At 41.1% G+C, this 23,589-nt stretch overlaps 1 protein-coding gene across 1 annotated transcript; it reads left to right on the forward strand.

The window, feature by feature from the left end:
- The first annotated feature begins 11,579 nt into the window (after positions 1–11,579).
- Positions 11,580–12,946, forward strand: tcf7l1b (transcription factor 7 like 1b). The gene is made up of 3 exons (XM_038704709.1): positions 11,580–12,456; positions 12,577–12,649; positions 12,759–12,946. Exons 1-3 carry the CDS (start codon positions 12,280–12,282, stop codon positions 12,929–12,931), a joined length of 423 nt encoding a protein of 140 aa, XP_038560637.1. The 5' UTR covers positions 11,580–12,279; the 3' UTR covers positions 12,932–12,946.
- Positions 12,947–23,589: the final 10,643 nt, after the last annotated feature.

The raw sequence follows: 23,589 nt of genomic DNA on the forward strand, positions 1-23,589 counted from the left end.
TATACTGATTTGTATGAAGTATCGAATTACAAACGCTACTTTTGAAGAACACTTTTCTTGTTTAAAAAGCATCATGATTTAGGTAGTTTGAACTTAAGCAATGTATCAGATTTAAAGCTTATCATATGTTTTGCATGTAGCCTAATATCCTAATTGGGAAAGTAAACTCAGCCATTGGCGAAATGTGGTGCATTAAACATGGAAGATTTTCCTCTGAATTCTTCTTAAGTAAAATTATAATTTTTTTCACAAAATAGAAAACCTCAGGTTGAACCAGTTCTCCAAACTGCACTTATGTAATGTTCTTGTTCCACACATACTTTACTTTCTACATTTGGAATAAAGCAATATATCGAAACATTGTTGTTATTCTAACAGCAAACATGAGTTATGTATGTCTCATCTCCAAAATGATTTATGGGTTATTTTTCAATTCTTCTCTGATTATCAGGATTTAATTTCCCCCCAGAGAGAGCAAAAAGAATGAGCTCAGATCCAGCCCCCTGTGTCTATCACCTCTGATCCACCCATATCAGATGTGCATCATGTGGAGCACAGGCACAAACCACACATATAGTCATAAAGAACCAGTAATCCTTCGGGGTTAAGCACTTAAAGGGCAATCCCTAGAGCCCTCTGTGTCTCTGTGTTGCACCACAGTTCTGGCATGGTGATTGACAGTTCTGGAAACAGTTTTACTGTGCTGCTCTTGCAATGAGCAGTCTCCAGAGCCTAGGTAATAACTAGTCTGGAGTGTTGACTAATACATTTAGCGGTGGCTCTCCGTAATCAAATGCGTTCCAGCTGTTTGAGTTCTGATGAAAAATTCAGGTTCTCCCAGTTTGCTGAGCTTCCTTGAGACACAAAGGAGGGATTTCCTCTGAAACAGACAGGCAGTGGCAGCACCAACAAATGTCTTGGTACTGTTATCAAACAGAAAGTCTGACTAAATATAAACTTATATTATCTGCAGCCTAAGCCAGTGCAGAAATGAAGGATAAAGCAGGAGTTGTGTACATGTTTTATACTGGCTGTGTCCTGAGACATGTACAATGAAAGTAGATTAATTGAAAATAAAATAAAAGGTCAAAAGGAAAATATCCTTGTAATCTTTATACTTTTGTTACAGCCAAGCACACACACACTTTCACACACACGTGCACACCCCATCCACAGAATATACGGGAGATTTGAATGTGAAAGTGGCTACATGGTGCATGGAGTTATTAAAGCAGCCACCTGTTGTTTGACAGGATTTTACTGTGCAGAGGTGTGTGTTGATAGTGTCTAGTGATTGTGACTGGATTGTAAAACTAAGTGACTGGGTTATGCAGGGCTGTCCATCCTGCTGAACAATAAACAGTTTGTTTCCCAGGAGCACCCCTCATGTTCCTGTTGTTGGCTCCATCGCTGCTCACTGGGAAACGTCCTGGCCTCTATTGTCCAGAAGGTCAGAGGTCACAGGATGCTCCTAAAGGCCTAAAAGGGGAGGTAAGAGGTTGGATAGTGAGGCATGATAAAGAGCAAACCCCCCTTACACACATGCACCCCTTAAAAAACAAAACATTAAAATTGCTTTTTCCCTCCCTTGTCACAACGTCTTTTATTCGAAATCCCAGTCATTATCAAGAGTTTCAGGAAATGCAATGAGGACAATGCTCTGACTGACTATTTCATATTGAGCATCCTGATTGCCTTTAGTACGTTCTTCATGTGTAGAGCTCTGTTCCTTGCATGCGTTCTTTGCACATCTTAAATAGAGGACTTAGTCCATAAAAATGGGAAATTCAATCTAAGCAGCTAGCGGAGGGTAAGGCATATCATTAAAGAAAAAAAAAACAGCCAAGAAAGGAGCGGTTGTATTGTACCATTTTCACCACACAATTGTTATACTTTAGTGAAGGACAGAGCTTAAACACAGGCTGAGACTATGGAGCAGATACATGCTTCTGATTGCAGTGACCTTTCAAACAGCACAGCACATAAACAGCATACAAATGCTGTTTTTGCAGCCTGATTAAATATGTCGACTCATAGGAGCAGACGTTTATAAGAGTTGAACAGAGACACCATGCTGCCATAGTGGAAACTTCTAGCACCTCTCTTGAGACTTTACAAGCTGGCAGCACACTCTGAGGTGTGTATCAGCTCTTGTGATTGTGTGAAACAACATCCATTCAATATATTTTGTTGAAGTTTTTTTTAAGGCTTTTGAGCAATAGTCTTATTTTTTTTATTGCATTTGAACAGAATAGGTTTAGGGCCTGCAGACTGTCCTGTGCCCCAGTGCACTGGAGGAACGGGATGAGTAGACATGCTACTCTCTGGACATTCACAGGGACACATTTATCTTTTTTATGGCGCTAATCTCACTGGAGCTTTGAACAATATTCCAGATGCTTGTTGCATTGCATTTTATTTTTTTGTTATTCACATTTTTTGTGCTATTCACAGCACAAACAGACTGTGATCCTTTCTGTTTGTATCCGTCCCCAAACTGATACAGTTTATTTTCATCTACATACCACACAGGTACCACATCACATTGGATACATAGTACAAACAGAAACAGACAGCTTGACATATGTTTCTCACCTTTATAGGTAAAATAACACATTATTTCCTAAACTAATTATTACATAATTGCAATGGTGGGAGATAAGCAAAGGAGGAAGTAGAATTCACATTTTCCCACAACATCCGTGTAAGATTCTCCATCGTAAATATTGTCCTGCATTCCCAACCTTACTGAAAGCAGCTATAATCTAGATTTTTATAATGAACAATGTATCAAATAACGATGTGACATTGAGAAAAGGATAGCTTATAGTGATGATAGAGAATCATCACATCTTTATCAATTATCTGCATCTTCCCTCCCCTCTGAGCTTTACAGAGAGTTCCAGTTCATTGTTTAGGTGTTTGTCCCACAACTTGCCTGTTTTGGTTGACTCTCACAGCGCTCATAGTGTCCAGCACCAGGCAGCTGTTTTCAGCAAAAAGCCTTAAAACCCCATTGTACACTACCTGCTCAATACCAAACAGCAAACAGACACACTAGCTGGTAAACATGGTTGGGTATTTAGCAGTTAAAGAGACAAAGATTTCCTTCAGGAGTTGGTAGAGACCAAAAACAGAGCTTAAAGAGAGTGAATATCGAACTTAGGTTCACCAGGTGGAGTCCAAATGAGTGATAAAGTTGTTCCATAACTGCTGGATGTGCAAATAAGATAAGATTTACTGACATGTTCATCAAAGGTATGTCAGTGTTGTGTTCACAGCTTGTTTAAGTAAATCACAGCGTTATTATGTTATTGGTGGATCACTGTGGAAGTAACTGTGTTTTCTGGTGTTAAGCAGTTCAATCTGTAATGATGTGTCATATTTTACAAGTTTATAATATGTTTTGTATGTAAAATGAGCAAATTCAGCAAATTGGCGAAAGGATAATGTTTAGCTCTTAAAGGTAGTGGAGTAAAAGTATAAAATAACAGTACAATTCAAGCACTCATGTGAAAAGATCCTCAAATTTGTACTCATGTACAGTACTTGTGTAAATGCACTGTGTAAATCCACCACTGTTTTTTTCCATTGTTCTTAGCCTTGTTATTGTATGAAGAAAGACTTGTAGTGTCTGGTGTAAGATTAGAAGTTAATGAAAGTAACTTGAGAGACAATGGGTGCAGCAGTCAGCCATCTTCACTTTTCAACCACAAGCAATTATGAATATAATGCTCATAGTTTGAGTTACATGTTATGAATCTTCCTCAAGGCCTGACCCTCACCTTGTCTTGCCCTTACAGATCAGGTTAGGAGTTGTATTAGAGCAAGGACGTGACAGCTGGAAATGGTTTGAGGCTCTCCAGACAGTTTGTTTTCAGACCGCGCTGCAGGGATGTATGTGGTAGTGCTCATGTGCCTCATGGTGATAAAACTGTTTCTGTGAATGATATCACTGTAAAAATTTGCACTGCAGCATATTTAGTTCTTAGTGTTCTCTGCAAGTATGACAGGCTGATCAGAACTGTCCAGGTATCCCAGTGATGTGTCACTATCTGAGTTAATTAGACTCCTCTGTGCTTCAAGCACTTTGACCTATTGGAGATTCATTTCCTGGCCTGTTGTGTTTCTAAGTCTGCAAATGGGGTTCTGGCATAATTTGCGTTCTCACTTCCCAATCCTTCTCAGATGGTGGGGTGCTTTTCCTTTCTTTATGACCAAATAAATCTAACTGGTGCCAAAGGGAAAAAAATGGGATTAAAATTCCCCTTTCACTGTCTTAAGCAGCCCAGCTGCACTGCACTGTTTGTTTTCCACAGCACGGTGCAGCTGCAGAGTCGAGCATTACATAGAGAGGTGGGCCAAAGCAAAACAGAAAAGACTTATTTTTATTGGCACGTACCTTCTCACTCACCGAGTGATAATTGTATTGTGGAGCTAGAAAGCAAGAACAGCAGTCTGGTTAAGATCATTTGATTAAACATGAGTTCTGTGTACATGTAATATCTTCAAGGTGGTTTTCTTCACTCTGAGGACTTTTACAGTAGCTCTTTTTCTCACAACCAAATTCTGTTTTCCCACCACAGTGTATTTCAGAAGACAAAACTGTACAAGTAGCACTTACTGTAAGATGTTGAAGTGCATGAGTGACACAGATAGTGACTGTTGCCAGAACACCAAGAATGATAATAATATTAATAACCTAGATGGTTTAAAGATAATGTAAACTCTACAGAGGAACGTGTACAGTGTTTTTAAAAAAAATGCTGCAATTATTTATCAGACACACAACAGCTATTTTAATGACCACACAAAAGCAGCTAGTCATTCATGCAAGAAGGAATGAGCTGTATGGACAAAGCGAGAGAGAGAGAGATGTTGATGCATCTTGAGATAACATAGGAAGAAATGTGGTGCAGCAGGTAAGACATGTATGTGAGTAATATTATCTGGGCTATGGCACCGTCCAGGTGATTATCTGTAAATGACGTCTGTAAATGAGCACGACTACCCAGCAGGTTTATGAGAGCTCAGTCTCTCGACAGAACCACTGCACTAACCTGGGAACAGAGTTCACCAAAGAAGAGATGGAGCTGGGTTTTGCACTTAACTGCGCTACTTAATTACAACAACTCATCTCATGCCATTTCTCTTGGAATAATTATTTTATTTTTTGCACAACCAGTCCTCTACAATCACATCAATTTTCTGTTCTTAGAGTTCAAATGTGTCTCATCAACATGACTCAGTTACTTGCAGAGAGCACACTGCCAACACACCAATTTACAAACAGCAGAACATAGCACCTATTTTAGCCTCTGAATTAATAACAGGATTCAAAGTACCAGGAAAACAGATCAAGAGTATTTACTCCCTGGCATAGCTCTTACAAATGATCTAATCCAACTGATATTTTCACATTATTTGAATCCAAATCAACACAGATGTAAGCAACTATTGTGTTGGACACGGCAGAGCTCAGTCTCCTCATTAGTCCTTATGGCCAGCAAATTAAATTTAAAATATGTAGACTTTGTTAGACACAAGATATGCAACACATGTACATTACAGGCTTTCTGTGATTGTGCACACACTACCAGCTGTGGACATTCATCCACCAGTAATTCTATGGAAGAAAGATTTACGCACCAACACATAAAGATGATGGTTTCCAGACCCTGTGCATTATTCTGATTGTGTGCTGGGGATGCTCATTCTATAGCTAGAGGGTAAAGAAATCAACCAAAAAGACAACACTAATAATAAACAATCCATGTGAAAAACAAAAACCCTCATGGACTGGGAATTACATATCTTCTCCTTTGGATACACACAGACAAAAGCCAGCAAGGACGCTAAAAATATGCCAAAGACTTGTGGTGCAGTTTCCCAAGGCCAGAGAAAGGAAATAGACTGACAGTTTCTCCCTGACCCCTTTACTACCCCCCTGTAACCTCCTAACAACCCCCATGGGGGATCCTGTCTCTATGTGTAAAACAGACAGTCAAAAAGCATCCTGGAAACTTTAGAGCCACGAAAACAAGGGGACATGAGGAAGTCCAATAAGCTTGCATGTAGAGGGCTCAGTCGGGAGATAATCTGGAGGCCACACAGACCAGGCGCCAAGCCTATAGAGCTTAAAATCTCTGTGGCACAGCAGAGCAGCATGGTCATTGTTGTCTTTGGAAAGTAAGCAGCTTCAGTGAGGCCAGTGGTGTGAAAGCCACCTCTCTTCTTGAGTGTCTGCTCCGGACCCTGTTGTTGACATACAGGGCAGGTGCAGCTGCTCTTGACAACAGCACCAAGTAGAACCACATCAACACAAACACACGCACACACACATGGAGCTTGGATGTCACAAGACAGGGTTATATGGACAAAGACAAATCTACCATTTTCTTTAATATCTCTGCAACAATCAGCGAGGCACTGCTGAGTTAACACAGGGCCCACAGAGATGAAAACAATGGCTGGATTCTTCTGGCTTGAAGATGGCTATGGGAAATGGCAGGGATGCCAGGGCTGATAAGTGACCGAGGGGCTCAAGTTACTTCCAGCTGTCTGCAGCCATGCATGCCTCTGCGGAATGTATGGTTCACGCATAATGCAAACCATTTCATTTGCCTAATGCTCATAAAAATCTGGCGGACATATTAAATAAAGTCAACAGCCTCTCACTTCTTAGGCAGGGTTTACATCACAGGAAAGAATCTCCAATCCTCCAAGGAGCGGTGCAGTGCGTCCTCAGCTGAGAAAACACAGACAGTTGAAGACTGTGACCTTGCAAGCGATAATTTTAACTGGATCAATAAAAACCAGGCGATACCAGGAAAGCCTGAATGCAGCATCTGGAAAGAGTCTGACTCAGGCTTTGTGGACAATTATGGTAGTCACAAAACTGTACATAGTAAATAGTGTCCATGAGGACCTGTTGGCTGTGCTTGGTTTTTTTCCTTAAACCATAAAAGACAGATTTCCATATAGACACAGCAAAAATAAAGAGTAGGTTTGTCTTCTTGTAATTAAAATGATGGGAAATTAAAGTGAATATAAAATCAAGCCTGTAAAAGATTAATTTGCTGTATTTTTGTGCTGTAAACTGAGCTACACTGAAAAACTAGCGCCACACTGCATTAGCATCACCTCAATACCAGTGAGGGCCTCTTCCTGTCCATTTGGAAAATATAAGTACATTTTCAAGCTGCCGCACACTCCAAAAGGAGAGTGCTTTTGGCAGGCTTTGAAGCTCTCAGAAATAATGCTCCTTAAAAGCATCCTCTGCAATACAGAAAAACATGAACATGTATTTCAGTAAAGAGACGTGAGTGAGCACTTCTTAGCAACCATGTAAATACGCATTGGAGGACTTGGGCATGTTTGATGTCTTTTAAGTCTTATAATGTTACACCCTTTGCATGAGCTGCATTGATTAGCCTTTGTTAAGGCAATGTTCATTCATTCATGTCTTTCACTGATTCATTAATTAATTCATATAACTTCACTGGAGTCTGTCTGAACAGTTAAAGCAGTGGACAGAAATGTGTTAATTCAGACTGTATCTCACCCCAATTAAATATTATTGTTTGTATTGTATGTATTTTTTCTAATTTGATCACTTAAAAATTAACACAGCCAACACTAATTTCACTAAAGAAGGATGCCTTCATTGAGCGTTGTTTCTGCAAACGTGAAAGGACACTACAAATGCAACAAAACACCAGAGAGAAGGAGAAGGGCAGGAACAAAACTTACTTTTTTCTTTTATTTCCCCTTCTTTGCACAGTTTAGTGTTTCAGTTACACCCTTTAGGCAGTAAAAACTGTCATCTAATCATATCCTCACACAGTCTTAAATGCCATATACGCCCATACCAGCCTGGAAAGGGGACCTTTCTGTGGATTAAAACGGATATGAGGTTATTTTTGTGAGATCCATGATTGCATGAGGCACTCCCATCCAGACTTAGTGTGATGACTGAGGAGGTGAGCTAATATGGCACAGTGGTGATACAAACAAGTTGTGTAAGTTCATCTGCAAAGGATCTTGCCCTTTGGTTGAAACGGCTTTCTTTCTATTAAATCTGTTGATCCTTCTGTTATGTCTGAAAGAAAGTTGGTACACACTTGATGTTCATCTAATTGGGTCATATGAGGGGGAAAATGTATTTCAAAATGTTCAAAAAAATAAAGATATCATGGATAATTCAACACCAGTGACATGTGCTGAATGATGTGAAGCCTGGAATCAGCCATTTATTGATAAAGACAACAATGTGTCATATATACTGTAAAAAAAAAAAGAAAGACAAAAAAGCATCTTACAGGAAGAGCAGCATCATATAAAGATTCGATACCACATCTATTACAATAGTTCCAGATTTATTTTGTCCAATTTCCCTTTTTGCTGCATCTTGCAAAATCTCAAGCTGTACGAAATCAAATAAAGACATTCACGTGGGCCCTTTGGATTAATAAAAGAACATGACTTAGGTATGCTTCAAAGACAATCAAGGGAGACCTAAATCTCCTGAAGTGAGATAGATGGAAGCAGCAGTAGCACATTGTGTGATCTGACATGTCCTCCGCACACTTTAACTAGTATCATTAGAGAGCTTGACAGGGCGGGTTTGGCCTGGCAAGACACGTTGGGCACACTGCAGCAGATCAGAGGCAAGACAAGGGAAATGCTTTAACGCCTCTGAAACAGCGAGGCGAAAACGTGATGAGGGGATGGGAATTACTGCTGAATTAAGCACCACTTTGATTGGAAACTGATTGACCGATGGTTGGCAAAACATGAAAGGATGACCTTGAATTCTCCAAAGCGAGTATGGATTGGCACACAGCATCTCTCTCTCTCTCTTCCTTTCTCTCTTCCACTCTCACTGTCTCTCAAACACACACACACACACACACACACACACACACACACACACACACACAGCACCGCAAACACAAGCACACTCTGATAGAAACACACATCACGAGGAGAAACACATACATGGGTATCGACACACATGAGTGCTCCATCTCTGCTTTTTCACACTGTGTGTGTGTGTGTGTGGAGGGTGGGGTGGGGTGGGGTGGGGTGAACACAGTCACGTACGACAAGCCAGAGTTGTGAGAGCAACTTCAAAGTAAGGCAGATGCAGGGACAGCACCCTCTGAATAAATTTTCTGGCCACCAGTCGATCTGCCCCCAGGCTAAGATTGTGGCTGTTCGCATCTCTCCTGACCCCTCATCAACTCCCTGTTAAAACCAATCTCTCTCCAACAAGGCAGTCATAGAGAGAGGGAGAGAGACATAGGTAAATGTAAAGGAGAACAAAATCCTCTTTCACATGTTACAGGTATAAAGACATTAATTTTCATCACATCCTCGATTGTCAGGCTTCCCTAAAAGCAAACGTGCAGCTGCTTTGATGAATAGATCAGTGTAAGGGACTTTGTACCATCACAAAACACATAAAAGATACCTGAAATGTATCATGGAGTAATTATATATGTGTGTGATTGTGTCCAGAAAATAATTATGTTTTTCAAGCAAAGTTAAAAGCAATCAATTGATGTGCTTTATTTTCACACCAGCAACCATTTTGTAACAATAGGCATCATTTTGCTATTGAATCGGTGGCTTTCTCACTTTGGAATAAAACATTTCAGATGCGCTAGATTTTATTTATTTTTTTTATCTATCACAGAAGTGTTACATCTCACTGTGGTGTTACAGCTTACTGTGGACAACAGTCTACTTACTGCATGCCAGTGGTGCTTAATAGCACACTGCTGAAACTTAATGCATGTGTGAGAAGTGTCAGTATTTAAGAGATATTCTTGTTCAGCAACTGCTTATGCACGTCATTATTATTTTTCTATGTTGACTTGTTTTAATATTTGATTTCTTTATTAATCATTCATGAGGCAATGGTGCATGAGCACTGAATTATTGTAATTACACCTGCTGGGACACGCACAGTCCATTACTTCTCTGACATGTGGTACATTTAGAAGAAAAAAATCTGTATTTTCTCTATTTTGTGTTGGTTTTTGGGTAAAGAAAACAATATTGTGTGTCAGTGTCAAACGGGTTGCATTATAAAACTGGATGAACAAAATGAACATCTTGTCTGGGCATCATTTGGAAAATGCGTTTTCTCACATTCTCTGCATACTGTAGCCCAGTAACAATGATATGTACCCTGAGGGCAAATGTTCACCTGTGTGTGTGCATGCAAGTGCAAATGTGTCTTTCTGTGTACAAGAAACCCACTGCCCATAACCACTGCATGCAATTCATAGAAACTGCAATATGCACCTACCGTATATGTAGGTTTTAACTGAATACAAATACACACACTGACGTGCACGCACACACAAACGCCCAGGAGGAGTGGTGATCTAATGAGGCCCGTGGAGACACTGCCGAATTGTCAGTCAACCCGGAGCTTGCTGACATGCAGTCGACAACATCAATGACTTCTTTTCTCAAGCAGGAGAAGCCTGTCGAATTGCATCAGAGGCAAAGAGAAGTCTGAGGTCCATTGGACTCGGACGGAGAAAGGTGGAGAAGGAGGATGGGGTAACGAAATGTTCTACAACAACATAAGGGACACAAGAGTAACAGCTAACATATGTGTGTTACAACTTAGAATGCCTTGCAACTTTCTATGTGCTGTGAGCATACACCACATTTCTTTTTGCATTTTAAGCACATCTCCCAGTCATGATTTAGATTTATGTGCAGGTTACTCCACAGGAACAAAGAAAAAAAAGAAGCTGTAACCACTTCCCTTGTTCTTCCAAGACTGCTTGCAAAAGTGGGCCTCCAATCCTGTTCCTCAAATCAACAATGGGGCCATGTGTTTAAGTCTAGAGAGAGAGAGCGAGAGAGAGAGAGAGAGAGGAGGAGAGCCAACTTGTCATGCCATAGGAGGCCTGAATGTTCAGAGGCTCATTGCCTCACTCTGTCATGCCTACAGTTGTGCAATAATAGCCCACGCTCATCCCAGGTGTTATTGTCTTACCCAGCGTATTGTTTCAGGACACACAGACGTGCAATTTACATGGCAGTGTGTAATTATGACTTTCTCACCAAAGCCTGGCCTGTCATTTTCACACACATGGAGGCAGTGTGGTCTCTGGTGCTGGTCTGGACAACACTGGATCACTATACCACATGATAGACTACTGCTCAAATTAACTTCAGCTCTTATAAAACATATAGGCCTACTTAGGGAAACACCTCATTTGGACTTATTTTCATTTACAATAGGCCTACAAAGACAAAATTAGCAGATGGAAGGGTTTTGCTCCTGTTTTTGATCATTTATGCGATAACTACGATAATAATAATTAATAATAGTAATTAATAACTATGTATTTCATGTATTCTGTTACTTTATTTTCCTATTATTTTCTGTTAAACTGCCTTGATCATTTCATGTGTGCGTGGCTACGCTTCGGTGGCTTGAGGGTGAAGAATAGTTGATCTGCATGGTAGTGAATGAAGTGTCGGTTTTCAGTGCAAACTCCTCCCCTACGGACGGGCTGCGCTTTTCTTCCACTTGAACGACCAAGTAGTTTTTCAGGGCGCATTCCCCGGCAGCAATGTGGAGGGAAAGGGTGACTTCTTCCAGCTGAACATTTTATACTTTTGCAATCTGTTTTTTATTTTCTCTTTTATAGTTTAGGGAACTTTGCGTGCGTTAAGAGACAACAGCGAATCGTCGGGAAAGCAAGCGAGTTAGAAGTGAAGAAAACGTTTTTTTCCTGTTTTACTCCAGCCATTGTTTTCTTACACATGGATATTAGGAGATGAAACCGGACGTGTGTCTTGTTCTTGAGTAACGTCGAGAAACGTTGGACTCGTAGTTTATGTGGTCCCCGGGCTCTGTAGGAGGAGGAGAGAGAGTCCCATTCCTCAGCAGCACAACAAGGAGAGACGCACAGGGGCCACAAGTTGTCCACAAGCTGCGAAGGAGGCGAAACTTTGCCAAGTTGCTGCGCATCCGGCCACTGACGCCAAATATTCATCAATATTTTCTACCAGCGTCTCTGTTGCAACTTTAACTGTGGATTATTATCGCAAGGCTCGCCATGGACCGCGGGGTCGCCTTCAGAGGATGAAAAAGGAGTTTTGAGACATGAACAGTGTCTTGTAGTTAGTTTGCCACTCCAGCGGCGCGTTTGGACTACACCGATCTGATAAAAAAAGAAGAGAGAATTGTTTTCTCGCGATTGTTTTTCCTCTCCTCGATACTATACACACTGTTCTGCTAAAATGCCACAGCTGAACGGAGGTGGTGGTGATGATTTGGGGGCCAATGATGAGATGATTTCTTTTAAAGACGAAGGGGAGCAGGAGGAAAAGATATCCGAAAATGTATCAGCGGAAAGGGATTTGGATGATGTGAAATCCTCCTTAGTGAACGAGTCGGAGAGCTCGTCAGACTCAGAGGTAAGGGCACTGCAAATATAACACGTCCTCCACACTGCTCAGCGTGAAGAGAAATTATATTTAATGCTGTTGAAAGTTTCAATAGTTTCCCCTCCGTGTGTTATGTTCTCCCCTTGTCAGCCAGCAGAGAGGCGCCCCCAAACCAGACCCGACTTAGAAAGTTATGAGAAAGCCAGAGACTACTTCAGTGAAGGTAAAAAAATAAACAAACATACAAACATCCGCAGAACTCTGTGTACTGTAACTGGTAATTATGTCGCTTTTGTGGCTTCACCAACCCTGACTTTTCTTTATCCCTGCAGCACTGAGAAGGCAGCAAGATGGTGGCTTTTTCAAGAGTCCTCACTATCCTGCCTACCCGTTTCTCATGATTCCAGACCTCACCAATCCCTACCTATCCAACGGTTCATTGTCTCCGAGTGCAAGAACAGTAAGTGTCTCTGTGGTTATGTTGCTCCTTTCTGTCCCTTTCTAAATTTTTCTTTCGCAACGTGTAAAAACTTTGGCCGTGCGTAAAAGTTCCTTGTGCACTGCCAGACCGCCATATTCCCTCCGAGTGGCCTCTCAAGGAGTACTAACTACTTCTTTGTTCTTTTTTTGGGGATACGCATTTCTCCCTGCCACCCACCCTCAACATGGCTTGCGTTTGACAACTTGTCATTTGGCTGAAAGTTCAGACGCATTAGTCATGCTTTTTTTAATTTGGCATGATTTATGACAGCTCCATGTCGAAAATACCCCGCAACACTAATTCTGGATCTTGATTATATAGGCTACTTCATAGCAGACTTTGTCTTGTCATGTGCTACTACTATTAATTGCAGGTAGGGACTTATATCTTGTAATGTAGAGTTTTAGTATTCTTCTAAAAATGTTATTTTAGAATTGCAAGATATTTTTAAGTTAGCCTACACCCTCCAGAGTGCTTTCCCTTTAGTACTTAGGGTGCTTTAATGGAGGCATTGCTATATTTTACTGACTAGTAACAGTTCAGTGTACTTTAGTGCCTACAAGCTTGTTGCACACATTCTCTACAGTAAATTAAAAGTTGTTCATGAAATCATATCCTACGGTAAGAACAATGTAATACCTTGCTTTGACACACATGGGAGGCATTTCACTGCTTTGTCCATGACAGTTGTTGTCCAGAGACTTTTAAAAGTCTTAAGTAAGTGTTGTTGATGCAGAGTTTGCAATGAGTCATTTACTTGTTGCGCGGTTGCATCACATCAGTTGCCCATGAAACTGGAAAGGGGTTTTAACCAGCATTGTTGCATTTGTTCTTTTGCTGCTATTGTGTTTTTGTTTCCCAAAACAAGCCACACAAACAACAGGTTAATTAAGCACAGAGACACAATGCTTACAGTAATTTCACACAAGTCAGCAATGTTGCAAATGTGACTAATGAATGGCATGTAAGAAAGTTCATGGAAAGAATCCCACGCTAAGGTCAAAGAACATGTTTGAACCAGTAGTGACATTAAATACTGATTCCAAACAAACATGGCCAATTTAAACAATTTAACCACCACCTTTTGGAATTGTAACCTATTTAATACAACTGGGGCTAATATGCAAACTTCCTTGAAATAATCCCCGCTGAAGAGCTGTGTTCCTCCGAGCTCGTCCATCCCCCATTCCATGTCACAACCCCCCAAAAACAAGTACTATCGTTAAGGCCTGGCAGGCATCTGAATAAAAAGACCCCCCCCCCACACACACACTTTTTTTCTGTCTCCTTTTCAGTGTTCCAGGCCCACTCTCCTCGCCTCCCTCTACCTTCCATTCAATTAGAAAGGCGTTAGTTGACCATTGTTATTCTGAGCAGTCTTGATGGCTTCATTGGAGGTCTCCATTGGGGCTCATTAACTAAATGGCTACTCTGCTCACGCTAGCTGACGAGTTTCATAGGAATAACGTCAGAGATACACACACTGAAAAATAAATGCATCATAATATTTTGTGGATTTTTGCAGGGGCCGTTAGTATATGTTTTTGTTATAAACATTATAGTTTAAAGTAATGGACTGAATTTTTAGCAGCCTGTCATGTAGCCTCTCGCTTCCTTGTGTTTTTGTCCAGCAAACCAAAGTTGAAAATTAAAATGGCTGTTCTTGTTGCTTGAGGCAAAGTAACAAATAATTGGAAAGGATTTAAAATTTGGAGGTATAATCCTCCATTTTAGAAGAGAAAAAAAGAATGAGGTCAATGGGACAGAGTGAGCTGACACTGTCAATCACCAGCGCAGCAGAAAACATGCAGACAGACAATGGCTGGCATACTTACCAGACGTCTTAAAGTCTCCATATTGCACATGGCTCAGTGTGAATGCAGTGAATTTGATTGATGAGAGGTTCCACTTAGTATGTTTTTAGGCTTGCATTTTTTTGGTGGGGGGGTCAGTTGGCTTGTTTACACCTGTAGATGAAGTTCAATACAGTCAGATTTACTGGTTGATATTTACCAGTGGCCTGCACCCGTGTCTGGCCAACAATTTAGTTTAACTAATGAGCTCCACAGCTACATTTACCATGCATAATCATTCTGTGGAATATGCCCACAGGGTCACCTAATTTGTGTTGTCACCTCCCTGCTGTTGAGACACAAACAATCCCAGGGCCTGCAGGCAGTTTATTATATTGTATGTCTTGGAAAGCCCTGTTGGGACCGACAGATTTGTTTTATAAGTGTGATGTGGTATGTGGTTGTACTTGTACTGCATGAGACACATTAAAGTTATGTCTCTCAAGCAGATCTTGCGATCAGGCAACAGAGTCCAGGTAGAGAGCTGCTGTTTCATGGTGTTGAGAGCGAAGAAAATATGTTTTGTAATTACAGATAGAACAATGTGTGTGTGTGTCGTTTTTACATTTCTTGCATAAATCTATTTGCAACTCCTCCCTCTGGTCTCACAAAGTAGTATTTGTGTGTAACAATAAAGCAGTATAATGCATATATGTTCTGTACAAGTCAGTATTTAGAAGAACACACTGCTGGATAGTAGATACGAGTTGTTGCTTAAGAGTCATCGTGCAGTGATTTCGCTCTGCAATGTGCTACATGATGAAGGATTTGAATCCCAAACTTTTCAATTTGGATGTGGCAACCCTATCATGAGCAATGAGAGACAGGCCTACATGGGATCAGCACAGAGTTCCCCTGAGGGCCAAGCATAACTGATTTAAAGCCTGCTCAGAGCTGACATTCTGCTGTAATCCACTGAGAGCTGAGGAGGAGTTTTTATGTTTGCAGAGATGTTCCACCAGACCTCTGCCTGCAGTGGGGTGCAGGGCCAGAGAGTTTTTTTTTTCTCTCCCTCTTACTAAAGTCAGCCCAACAAATCCAGCTTATTGTTTGTGGATTCATTGACATGATTATCACCAAATTGTTCCTGTAGTGACAGACTAGTGCCAGATTTAATTGGTGAACACATACACTCTGCTTGACGCCACCTCTTGTCAGCTCCATCAGCACTTTTACATAACTCTGGGAGTACATCATCATCATCGCCAAAGAGCGAAATGCCTCTTGTGTGTGAGAGGTGGCGAGTAAGCAAGAGCGAGGTTAGCCGCTCAAATATATCTTCATCAAATACGCAGTGGGTCACCTGAACTCATGAGCATGATTGTTGAATGGAAAATTGTTTGAGATTGAGATATGAATGGGGAGCTTGTATAAGTCTGAACATGTCAGTGGCTGTGATTGCATGCCTCTCTGACTCCCCCCCCCCCAATTCTTTCGGCCGCTTTTGCTGCTTAAAAATGTGCAGACAAAGAAAAGTCAACACAGACATTGTCCCGCTGAATAAAAGGGCCTCTCCCTGCATAAGCAAACGCTGTTTGCATGGAGGTGTCGTTTCATCAGGTGGCTCACTTGGCATTTCACTCACCTTGCTGTGTACGTGTGTGCAAGTGTGCACCCGTGCGTCCATGCGTGCTTCACGTTTGTGTGTCTGGGTAGGGGTGGGGGGATGTTCAGGTGAAGCTCTGTGGATACTTTGCAACAGAGGGAACAGTGTACAGGGTTCACATTCTGACAACCCTCAGTGTTGTATTCCTGAACGTTAGCGCGCAAATATTTTTTCAACCAAGCACTGTGTCAACAGAGCTTGACATTTTTTGACTAGGTTGATAGTTTTTAAAAAGATTTTTTCTTCAAAGGCAAACACATCTACATCAATTTAGTGGCTCTGTTCAATTAAAAGCAGATCGCCAGCAGCCACAGAAATGCCATCGCTGGCAGAGAGCTCTCTCCCAGAGTGATTCATTTTGATAATGAACTCATTGCTTGGGCTTGAGGAAATTAAATTAAATTTTGGCAAAAAGTTTTGTTTTGAAACATTACATTAGTTATAAGAAGGAGGGGGGAAGATTTGGGCTGATGTTTGCACTTTAACATTTTAAATAGAATTTCAAATAGAGGAATTTTAATTGGTTGCTGAATGAATTGTTATTGTACATATTTCAACAGTTGTACGTCTCAGCACTTATATTACACAGGGGCAATCGGGGTCAGGTCTAATTAGTGCAACACAAACCAAAGCAGTTTATCGTGGTGATTTAGTGCCATAATGTGTTGATAATTTTCCACTTTAAGTGCCTTATAAATTACTCACTGTGTGACAGACGTCTAAATCAGCAGTCATAACTGGAGACAATACACTTTCTGTAATCTGTAGATTCACATACAGCCTCTCTATTGGCATTTTACAGAAACATGCAGTTTGCATTTTGTTTTCAGACCGTGGACGCTCATGCTTGCTTCCTAACTTCACTTGTATAGAACTGTGTGAAATGGTGTCAGTCCTGGTCTGTATCCTTCCCTCTTTGGTCTCTGTGGAAAGCATGAGCTGGCGTCAATTCCTCCCGCTACCCCATAGCCTGCTAGTTCACTACCTAACCCACCCACTCGCCCGCCTGACATTAGAAATTCTGTTTATAGCGCTCTCTGGCTTCTCAAGCGCGGGCCCCATCAGGAGCATCTCAGCACCCTTTGAGGAAAGGATAACCAACATCTCCCCTCTCCAGCCGCAGACTCCCCATGTTCAGTGACATCAATGAATCCCTTTGATGTGCCAAGATGAATATGTGTGCAAATGTGTTTTTATCAATTAATGTGTTTTTCTCATTTGCTATGTTTGGCCAGAGCTACAGTGCAATTTGGTACATCACTTTTCCCTGTGAAAATTTGGGCAAATTTGTGTTTCAGTTGGGAGACATTTAGCCAAAGGGTTGGCATCTCTAGTTCACGCCAAAACTGCTTTTCTTTTTTAAAGATGTGTTTTTGACAACATGTCTTTATCAACATCCTAACAACAACAAAAAAACTCCTATTGTAGTGTTAGAAGCTCAATAAACACCAAAACTTGTAGCTATTTATAGAGGAAACTGCTGGTCATGTCTACACATGTTCTGTCTCTACTTTTAAACAATTGCAATCCTTATGTAGTGAGTGGATGGTCACTGCAGGGTTGAGCCATGATGACAAAGACTTGGCAGAGGGGAAGACAAAGATTAAAGCAATGGAAGTCTTAAGCTTGTTATCTGTAGTCCTCCACAGCTGGTAATTATCCCAAAAGTAAAAGAAAAGTTTTTGGAGATGGGGATGTGGGAGGTGGAGACATATCATGTGTCATGTGAATACCAACTTAGTCATGTCTGTTCTGTGGTATTAATCTGGAATCCTGGTGTTAGGGGGGTGGGGCCCTGGATTTATCAGGGGGATATAGACTCACTTCCAGGTGTCCACCGAATCGTCAATCTTATTTATTCAGTAAAAATCCCTTTAAACTCCAAACAGGAGCTCTTTGCAGCTTCAAGTCAAGCTTCACAAATTAAATATATTTATTTTTTTGCCTGCAACTAATGTTTTTTTAATGATTGTTTTTTTGATTAATTGTTTAATCCTTTGGACAAAAGACTTTTAGAAAATAGTGAAAAATGTCTATTATACTTCCCCTGAGCCCAAGAACAATCCATCTAAATTGCTTGTTTTGTCTGACCAACAGTCCAAAACACAAAGACATTCAGTTTACTGTCACATATTACTTAGATGTTCACTCACAGTTGAGAAGCTGGAAGCAGGAATTTTTGCTTTAGAAATGACTGAGCTGTAGATGGGATCATTACAGATTAACTGGTAATGAAAATAGAACTCACTTGCAGCCGCACTAACTGATGATCTAACTGATGGGTGCTAACTGATAGGTGGTAGAGATGGGGGGCTGTCCCATGTAAGTGTATATGGCGCTTTTGTAGCCATAACCACTACTGTTTAGCTCGCATAAAGAAATGTTTTCCCTCTATAATTGTACCTTAAACGCTTCCCTCCATGCTAATAAAACGTGATTGTACAGCAGGAAGAAAAAGAAATAGCTCTAAACAGGGTTTCATCAGTCTGGTATTCCAAGCAGCTGTTTTCAGTTTAAGCACTGCAGGCAGCAGGAGAGAGAAAGAGAGAGAGAGAGGGAGAGAGAGGGAGAGGGAGCAGGCTGGAGGAGAGATTGTTGATGAGATGCGGTGGTGGGAGCATAAACTGGGGCAGATACGGGTCCTGCTATTCCTTTGCCTGTTATCCCGAGGTGGGCCGGCTTCCAGACCTTGAGGCACTCACTTATCTGAGGGATTCTGTCTCCCACAGAGCACAGTTTCTCAACCGTAGACCACAATGCTTTGCCATTCCCTTGCAGTCACAGCCCAATCAGCAAACAGCAGGAGGCTATCAGATCATGCACATGTTGCATCAGTACTACTGAGATTTGTATCAGGCTTCGCTTCAGTTCACATACAGGCCATAGAAGAGAGTTCTCCCGGCATTGAGTGTGTTAAAGGCCATGTCATACAGTGCATGTCTAGTATCAGTGAGGTTGTAGTAGTCATACTAAATTAAGAAGAGGATGGATATCCGTCCAGGATGAGGTTAGCTGACAAGGAGCAGAGCAGCTGTTCTTCTTGTAGAAGTTATAAATCAGTTGGCTGCTTCCCACTGAGTTTGTCCTGCAATGGTGGAGCGAGTGTGGACTGCCGGTGCAGCTTGTGGCCCCTGACTGACACGTCATGTCAACATATTGCACCTGCATACACGAGCAACCTACTGTAGCAGACTGTAACAACTTTATGGTAGATAGCTTTAATTAGATTATTGCTTTACTCATATTAAGTTCCTTTTCCTCTTTTATATATTTTATATTGCAGCGTGGATTTGTCTTCAACTGATACTGATACCTATGAAAAAACAAAGATTAAAGCTATAGCTAACTGTTGATGTAACTAATGAGAGTGTCGTGCCATCTGTAATCTGAATTCAGCTCTGGCTCTAAAAACAGTCACAACTTTCTTTAAAACTGTAATTTTAGCTGTTATTTTAAGTGTCAGTGTATTTTCTTGGTGGTTCGCATAATATCATACAAAAAGTAATTATTTTCATTTTACATTCTACAAAACAGACTTTTCTGTAATTTTCTGTAACAAATAAACAAACAATAAAAGTGTAAATTTGTCAAATAACTATGGAAGTTATTAGTCCGCTTTTCATTTTTTCTAAATTAAGGTCAGGTAAAACAATTTTGGTTAAGGTTAGGAAAGGGATGACAGGAGTTTTTAATAAATGATTAATATAAAACCAGCCTGGATGAGTCCAGGCTAGACTCATCCCCATGAGATCAGGCTTTTTGTCCTAATATTGATGATAACTTAACCTCTAGGTGCCCCTTGTTTCCCTCAGTTACCCTTCTAAACCAATTGTACTTGTTAAGAAGTCACAATGTTCTGCAGAGCAACAAATGTGATTAAAGCCGAGCAAAGGCACAAGTCATCTAAAATGTGTAGCCCCCTTATCTGGACCCAGACTTGTGAATCCTGTTAAAATAAATAGCAGAAGCAGCAGAAACCTCTGATGGGCGGATATTTTTGTGTTGGCCTCGGCCACAGAATCTCACTCTTTCTGACCTTATCTCCTCAATTTAAAATTATGAGGTAGTGTTCTTGATTGGTTGGGAGTAATAGCTGTTGTTGAGGGCATAAGAGAGCCTTTAGTGATGGCGGGATTTCACTTGTGCCTGCCTGAGATGGTCAGCATCATTAAGTTTTTTAGTACTGAGATTTTATCATTTGATATACTCAGGTTTGTCTTGTGGTAGTGCTCTTTCTATAAAATCCGCATTAGCGTGAGGTGAGTCTTGGATGATGATGATGATTCACGTAAGGGGGTTGGATGGCAGCTCCACACCTCTGCTGACATAATCCCTTATCCATTTACATGCTAGATACCAAATCCCTACAAATGTGACTGACCTATTAGCTTCAAATTTAGAGCTAGCTATATTAGAAAGGAAGATCTAATCAGCCCTATATGACATGGAGCAGGCCACGGAGCCCTATTGTTTGATTGGTACATGGGTTGGAGGGGCTGGCTATTGGAAATCCCTGAAGCAGGCTTTAGGGGCAGGTCTGATTCTCGTGTGAAATGGGAAGACTCTATAGCTCTCGGCTGACTTGACTGGGGCTGTATGGGTGTGTTGGCAGGGGGAGCGCCGGTCATGAATAGGGTCTTTGACTACCTCAGACTTGCCCTGAAAGGCAGGACAAAGACCCTAGGGCAACGGCTTAGAGCCTCACAGCTGAGCTACAGAATGCTTGGCCGAGTCTTCCTCCCTCCTTGCCTGATTTAAATACTACAGTGGCTTTCAGCATTCTGGCAACGGAGGCTTGCATTCACTGCAGCACATTTACCATCAACTTTTCTCTCTGTTTTTGTTTACAGTATACGAATGCCAGAGCTGTTTACGTAATCCATTGTATAGGATCCATCTGAGGTGCTGGTGAATATGCATCAGTGACTCTCTTAAAACCGCCTGAAGATTAGCTTCATGTTGTTCGTATTAAGCAGAATTTATTTGGATACAGACTAACTGGTGGCATATGTGTGTATCACTGCTAATCACAACTCTACACTGAGTCATTAATTATGGAACATTTTTGCTTATCTTCGTGCAAGATGGAGATGTTGGCAAGTAAACAAGACGAGACTTGGTGCGCACCTCTAATTGCTTGATTATTTTTGACAGATCAGTGCGACTCTTCAGCTTCGAGATTTTCAGGGGCAGAATAAAAAGCCATAAATCTTCTTTGCAGAGTTAATGGGGTTATTTGAGTCCTGTCCAGACACTCTCTCCCCACAGAGTGTCTAGTTTCAGATGTCACTCAGAGCTTTGTTTGCCCCCCAGGGTGAAGGGTTAGAGGTCAAGGTTCAGGGCCAGTTGGCTGAGTGGCCACAAAAGCCCAGGCTTCCCCTCAGCACATCCGATCCCTTCTTCCACACCAGCCTGCAGCCACAATGAGGGATCGGTTTGCAACATTTGCCTTTTCTTATTATAACCTAAAACTAATTTTCGCTTATGTCAGGAATTGTAAGGCGTGTAATTCACAGTTTCACAATGAGGTCATAAAACTAGCTTAGGTTTACGGCTTGAGACTTTAATTGTTTCGCAGTGGAAAATTCAGTGCAGTTCTTGTTTTAGAGGAGTCTTGTTGCATTTGCTGTCCAGCTACTGTGTAGGTCCATTAATACCATAAAAACATTCTTTAATTGGTGTTATTTGCATGATTTGAGAGTTTAGATTTCTGAGACCTTCTTTCTCTGTTGACATTAACAATCAACAGTTACACCTCAGTAAAATTTCACATCAGCCCGTTGAAAAAGTTCTCTTTTTCTTTGTTCAAAACACCTCCGAAACTTTGTGAGCCCACAACCTTGCCCACATCAGCCACCACCCACAACCTCAACTTTTCTCCTTGCCCCACCACCACCACCCAAACATGTCCTCCAGCCAGGTTTATTATGCCGTTTCACGCAGACCAAAATTGCAGCTGCATGGAGAACAATCTGGAGCACATTAGCTCAGGCGCTGTGATTTATAAATTGTTTCTCAGGCCATAAATCCCTGCTGTAATTGTGCACAAGCACCCCTCTCTTTCTCCAGTAACTCCCCCTTCGTTCTCTTTCTTTCTCTCAGTCTCTCTCTCATTGCAGCTTACAGTTCTGGGGTTAACACTAATTGTTTGCAGAAGTGTGCAGTTTGGATTGAGTAGACGTTTGTTGCGTTGTGGCGCAGCTTTTGGGGCTCGCTGAAAACAGCTCTTCATGAAAGATAAACTTTCCTGCTTTTTTTCATGTTGTTCGTAAACCTTTTCTGTCACGTGGTGTGAGCTAAACGTCCAAAATGGGATATGAGCATTTTGTCTTCAGCTCCATGTTACTGTGCTTCATGCTCTGCATTCCTGAATACTGTGTAATTGTAAGGGGCCTCTCCTAAACTCTGTCCCTGGGAATTTGATATTTACAGCAGCCCCTGATCGTAATCACCTTGCCGTTTTCATTATACTGTATTGAAACTGAAAGATAGCAACAGCTGTATATATTGTTTTAAAAAGCATGTCCAGCCTTGAGTTCTCACTGGTCTGCTTAATGTTATGAAGATGTTTTTCAGCAACTTTAAAAACTGGAACAGACTTTCAAAAACATCTTTCTTCTCAAATTGTGTAAAAAAGTATTTTATTCAAAATTGACAGAACAAAATAAAGATGTTCTCAGGAGATAAGCAACCCCTTGCTTATGTTTCTACTCCATGTTTTACTTTCAAGAGACCTGATGAACCTTGAAGAGGTAGGGGACCTCATGACCCAACCTCATCCCCCCTTACGACTCCTGTAGAGGCGTTTTCTCCAACCCTGAAAACCTATACATTCTTACTGGGAAATGTATTCTTTACAAAGTTTCAGACATGTAAGAGGTTCCTGGATGTGAAAGGGAATTAAATTTATAGCCAAATCACTAGATCATGATTTAGCGCTCAATATCACTACGCACAGCACGATGAAAATGAAGCCTGCATATTGCAGAGGAATGATTTTTACAAATGTTTCAGGTATAAAAATGCACTGGGGAATGTCATGGTCGTAAGTTTTGCACTTATGTCGCACACTCTGGAAGTTTGATACTACTTTTGAAAATATTTTTTATTCACTAGGATCCTGTGTGATATACCAAGCATTTTATGTTAAATTAGATTATTTTCAGGCCAAAAACATATGATTTTTTTGTTGTAATTTGTTTTGGAATACGAAAAATGGCAAA

Source organism: Micropterus salmoides, unplaced genomic scaffold, assembly GCF_014851395.1.
Source record: "Micropterus salmoides isolate LMB-PRFRI ecotype aquatic unplaced genomic scaffold, ASM1485139v1 Ms_hic_scaffold_7, whole genome shotgun sequence".
In the NCBI taxonomy this organism is placed as follows: domain Eukaryota; kingdom Metazoa; phylum Chordata; class Actinopteri; order Centrarchiformes; family Centrarchidae; genus Micropterus; species Micropterus salmoides.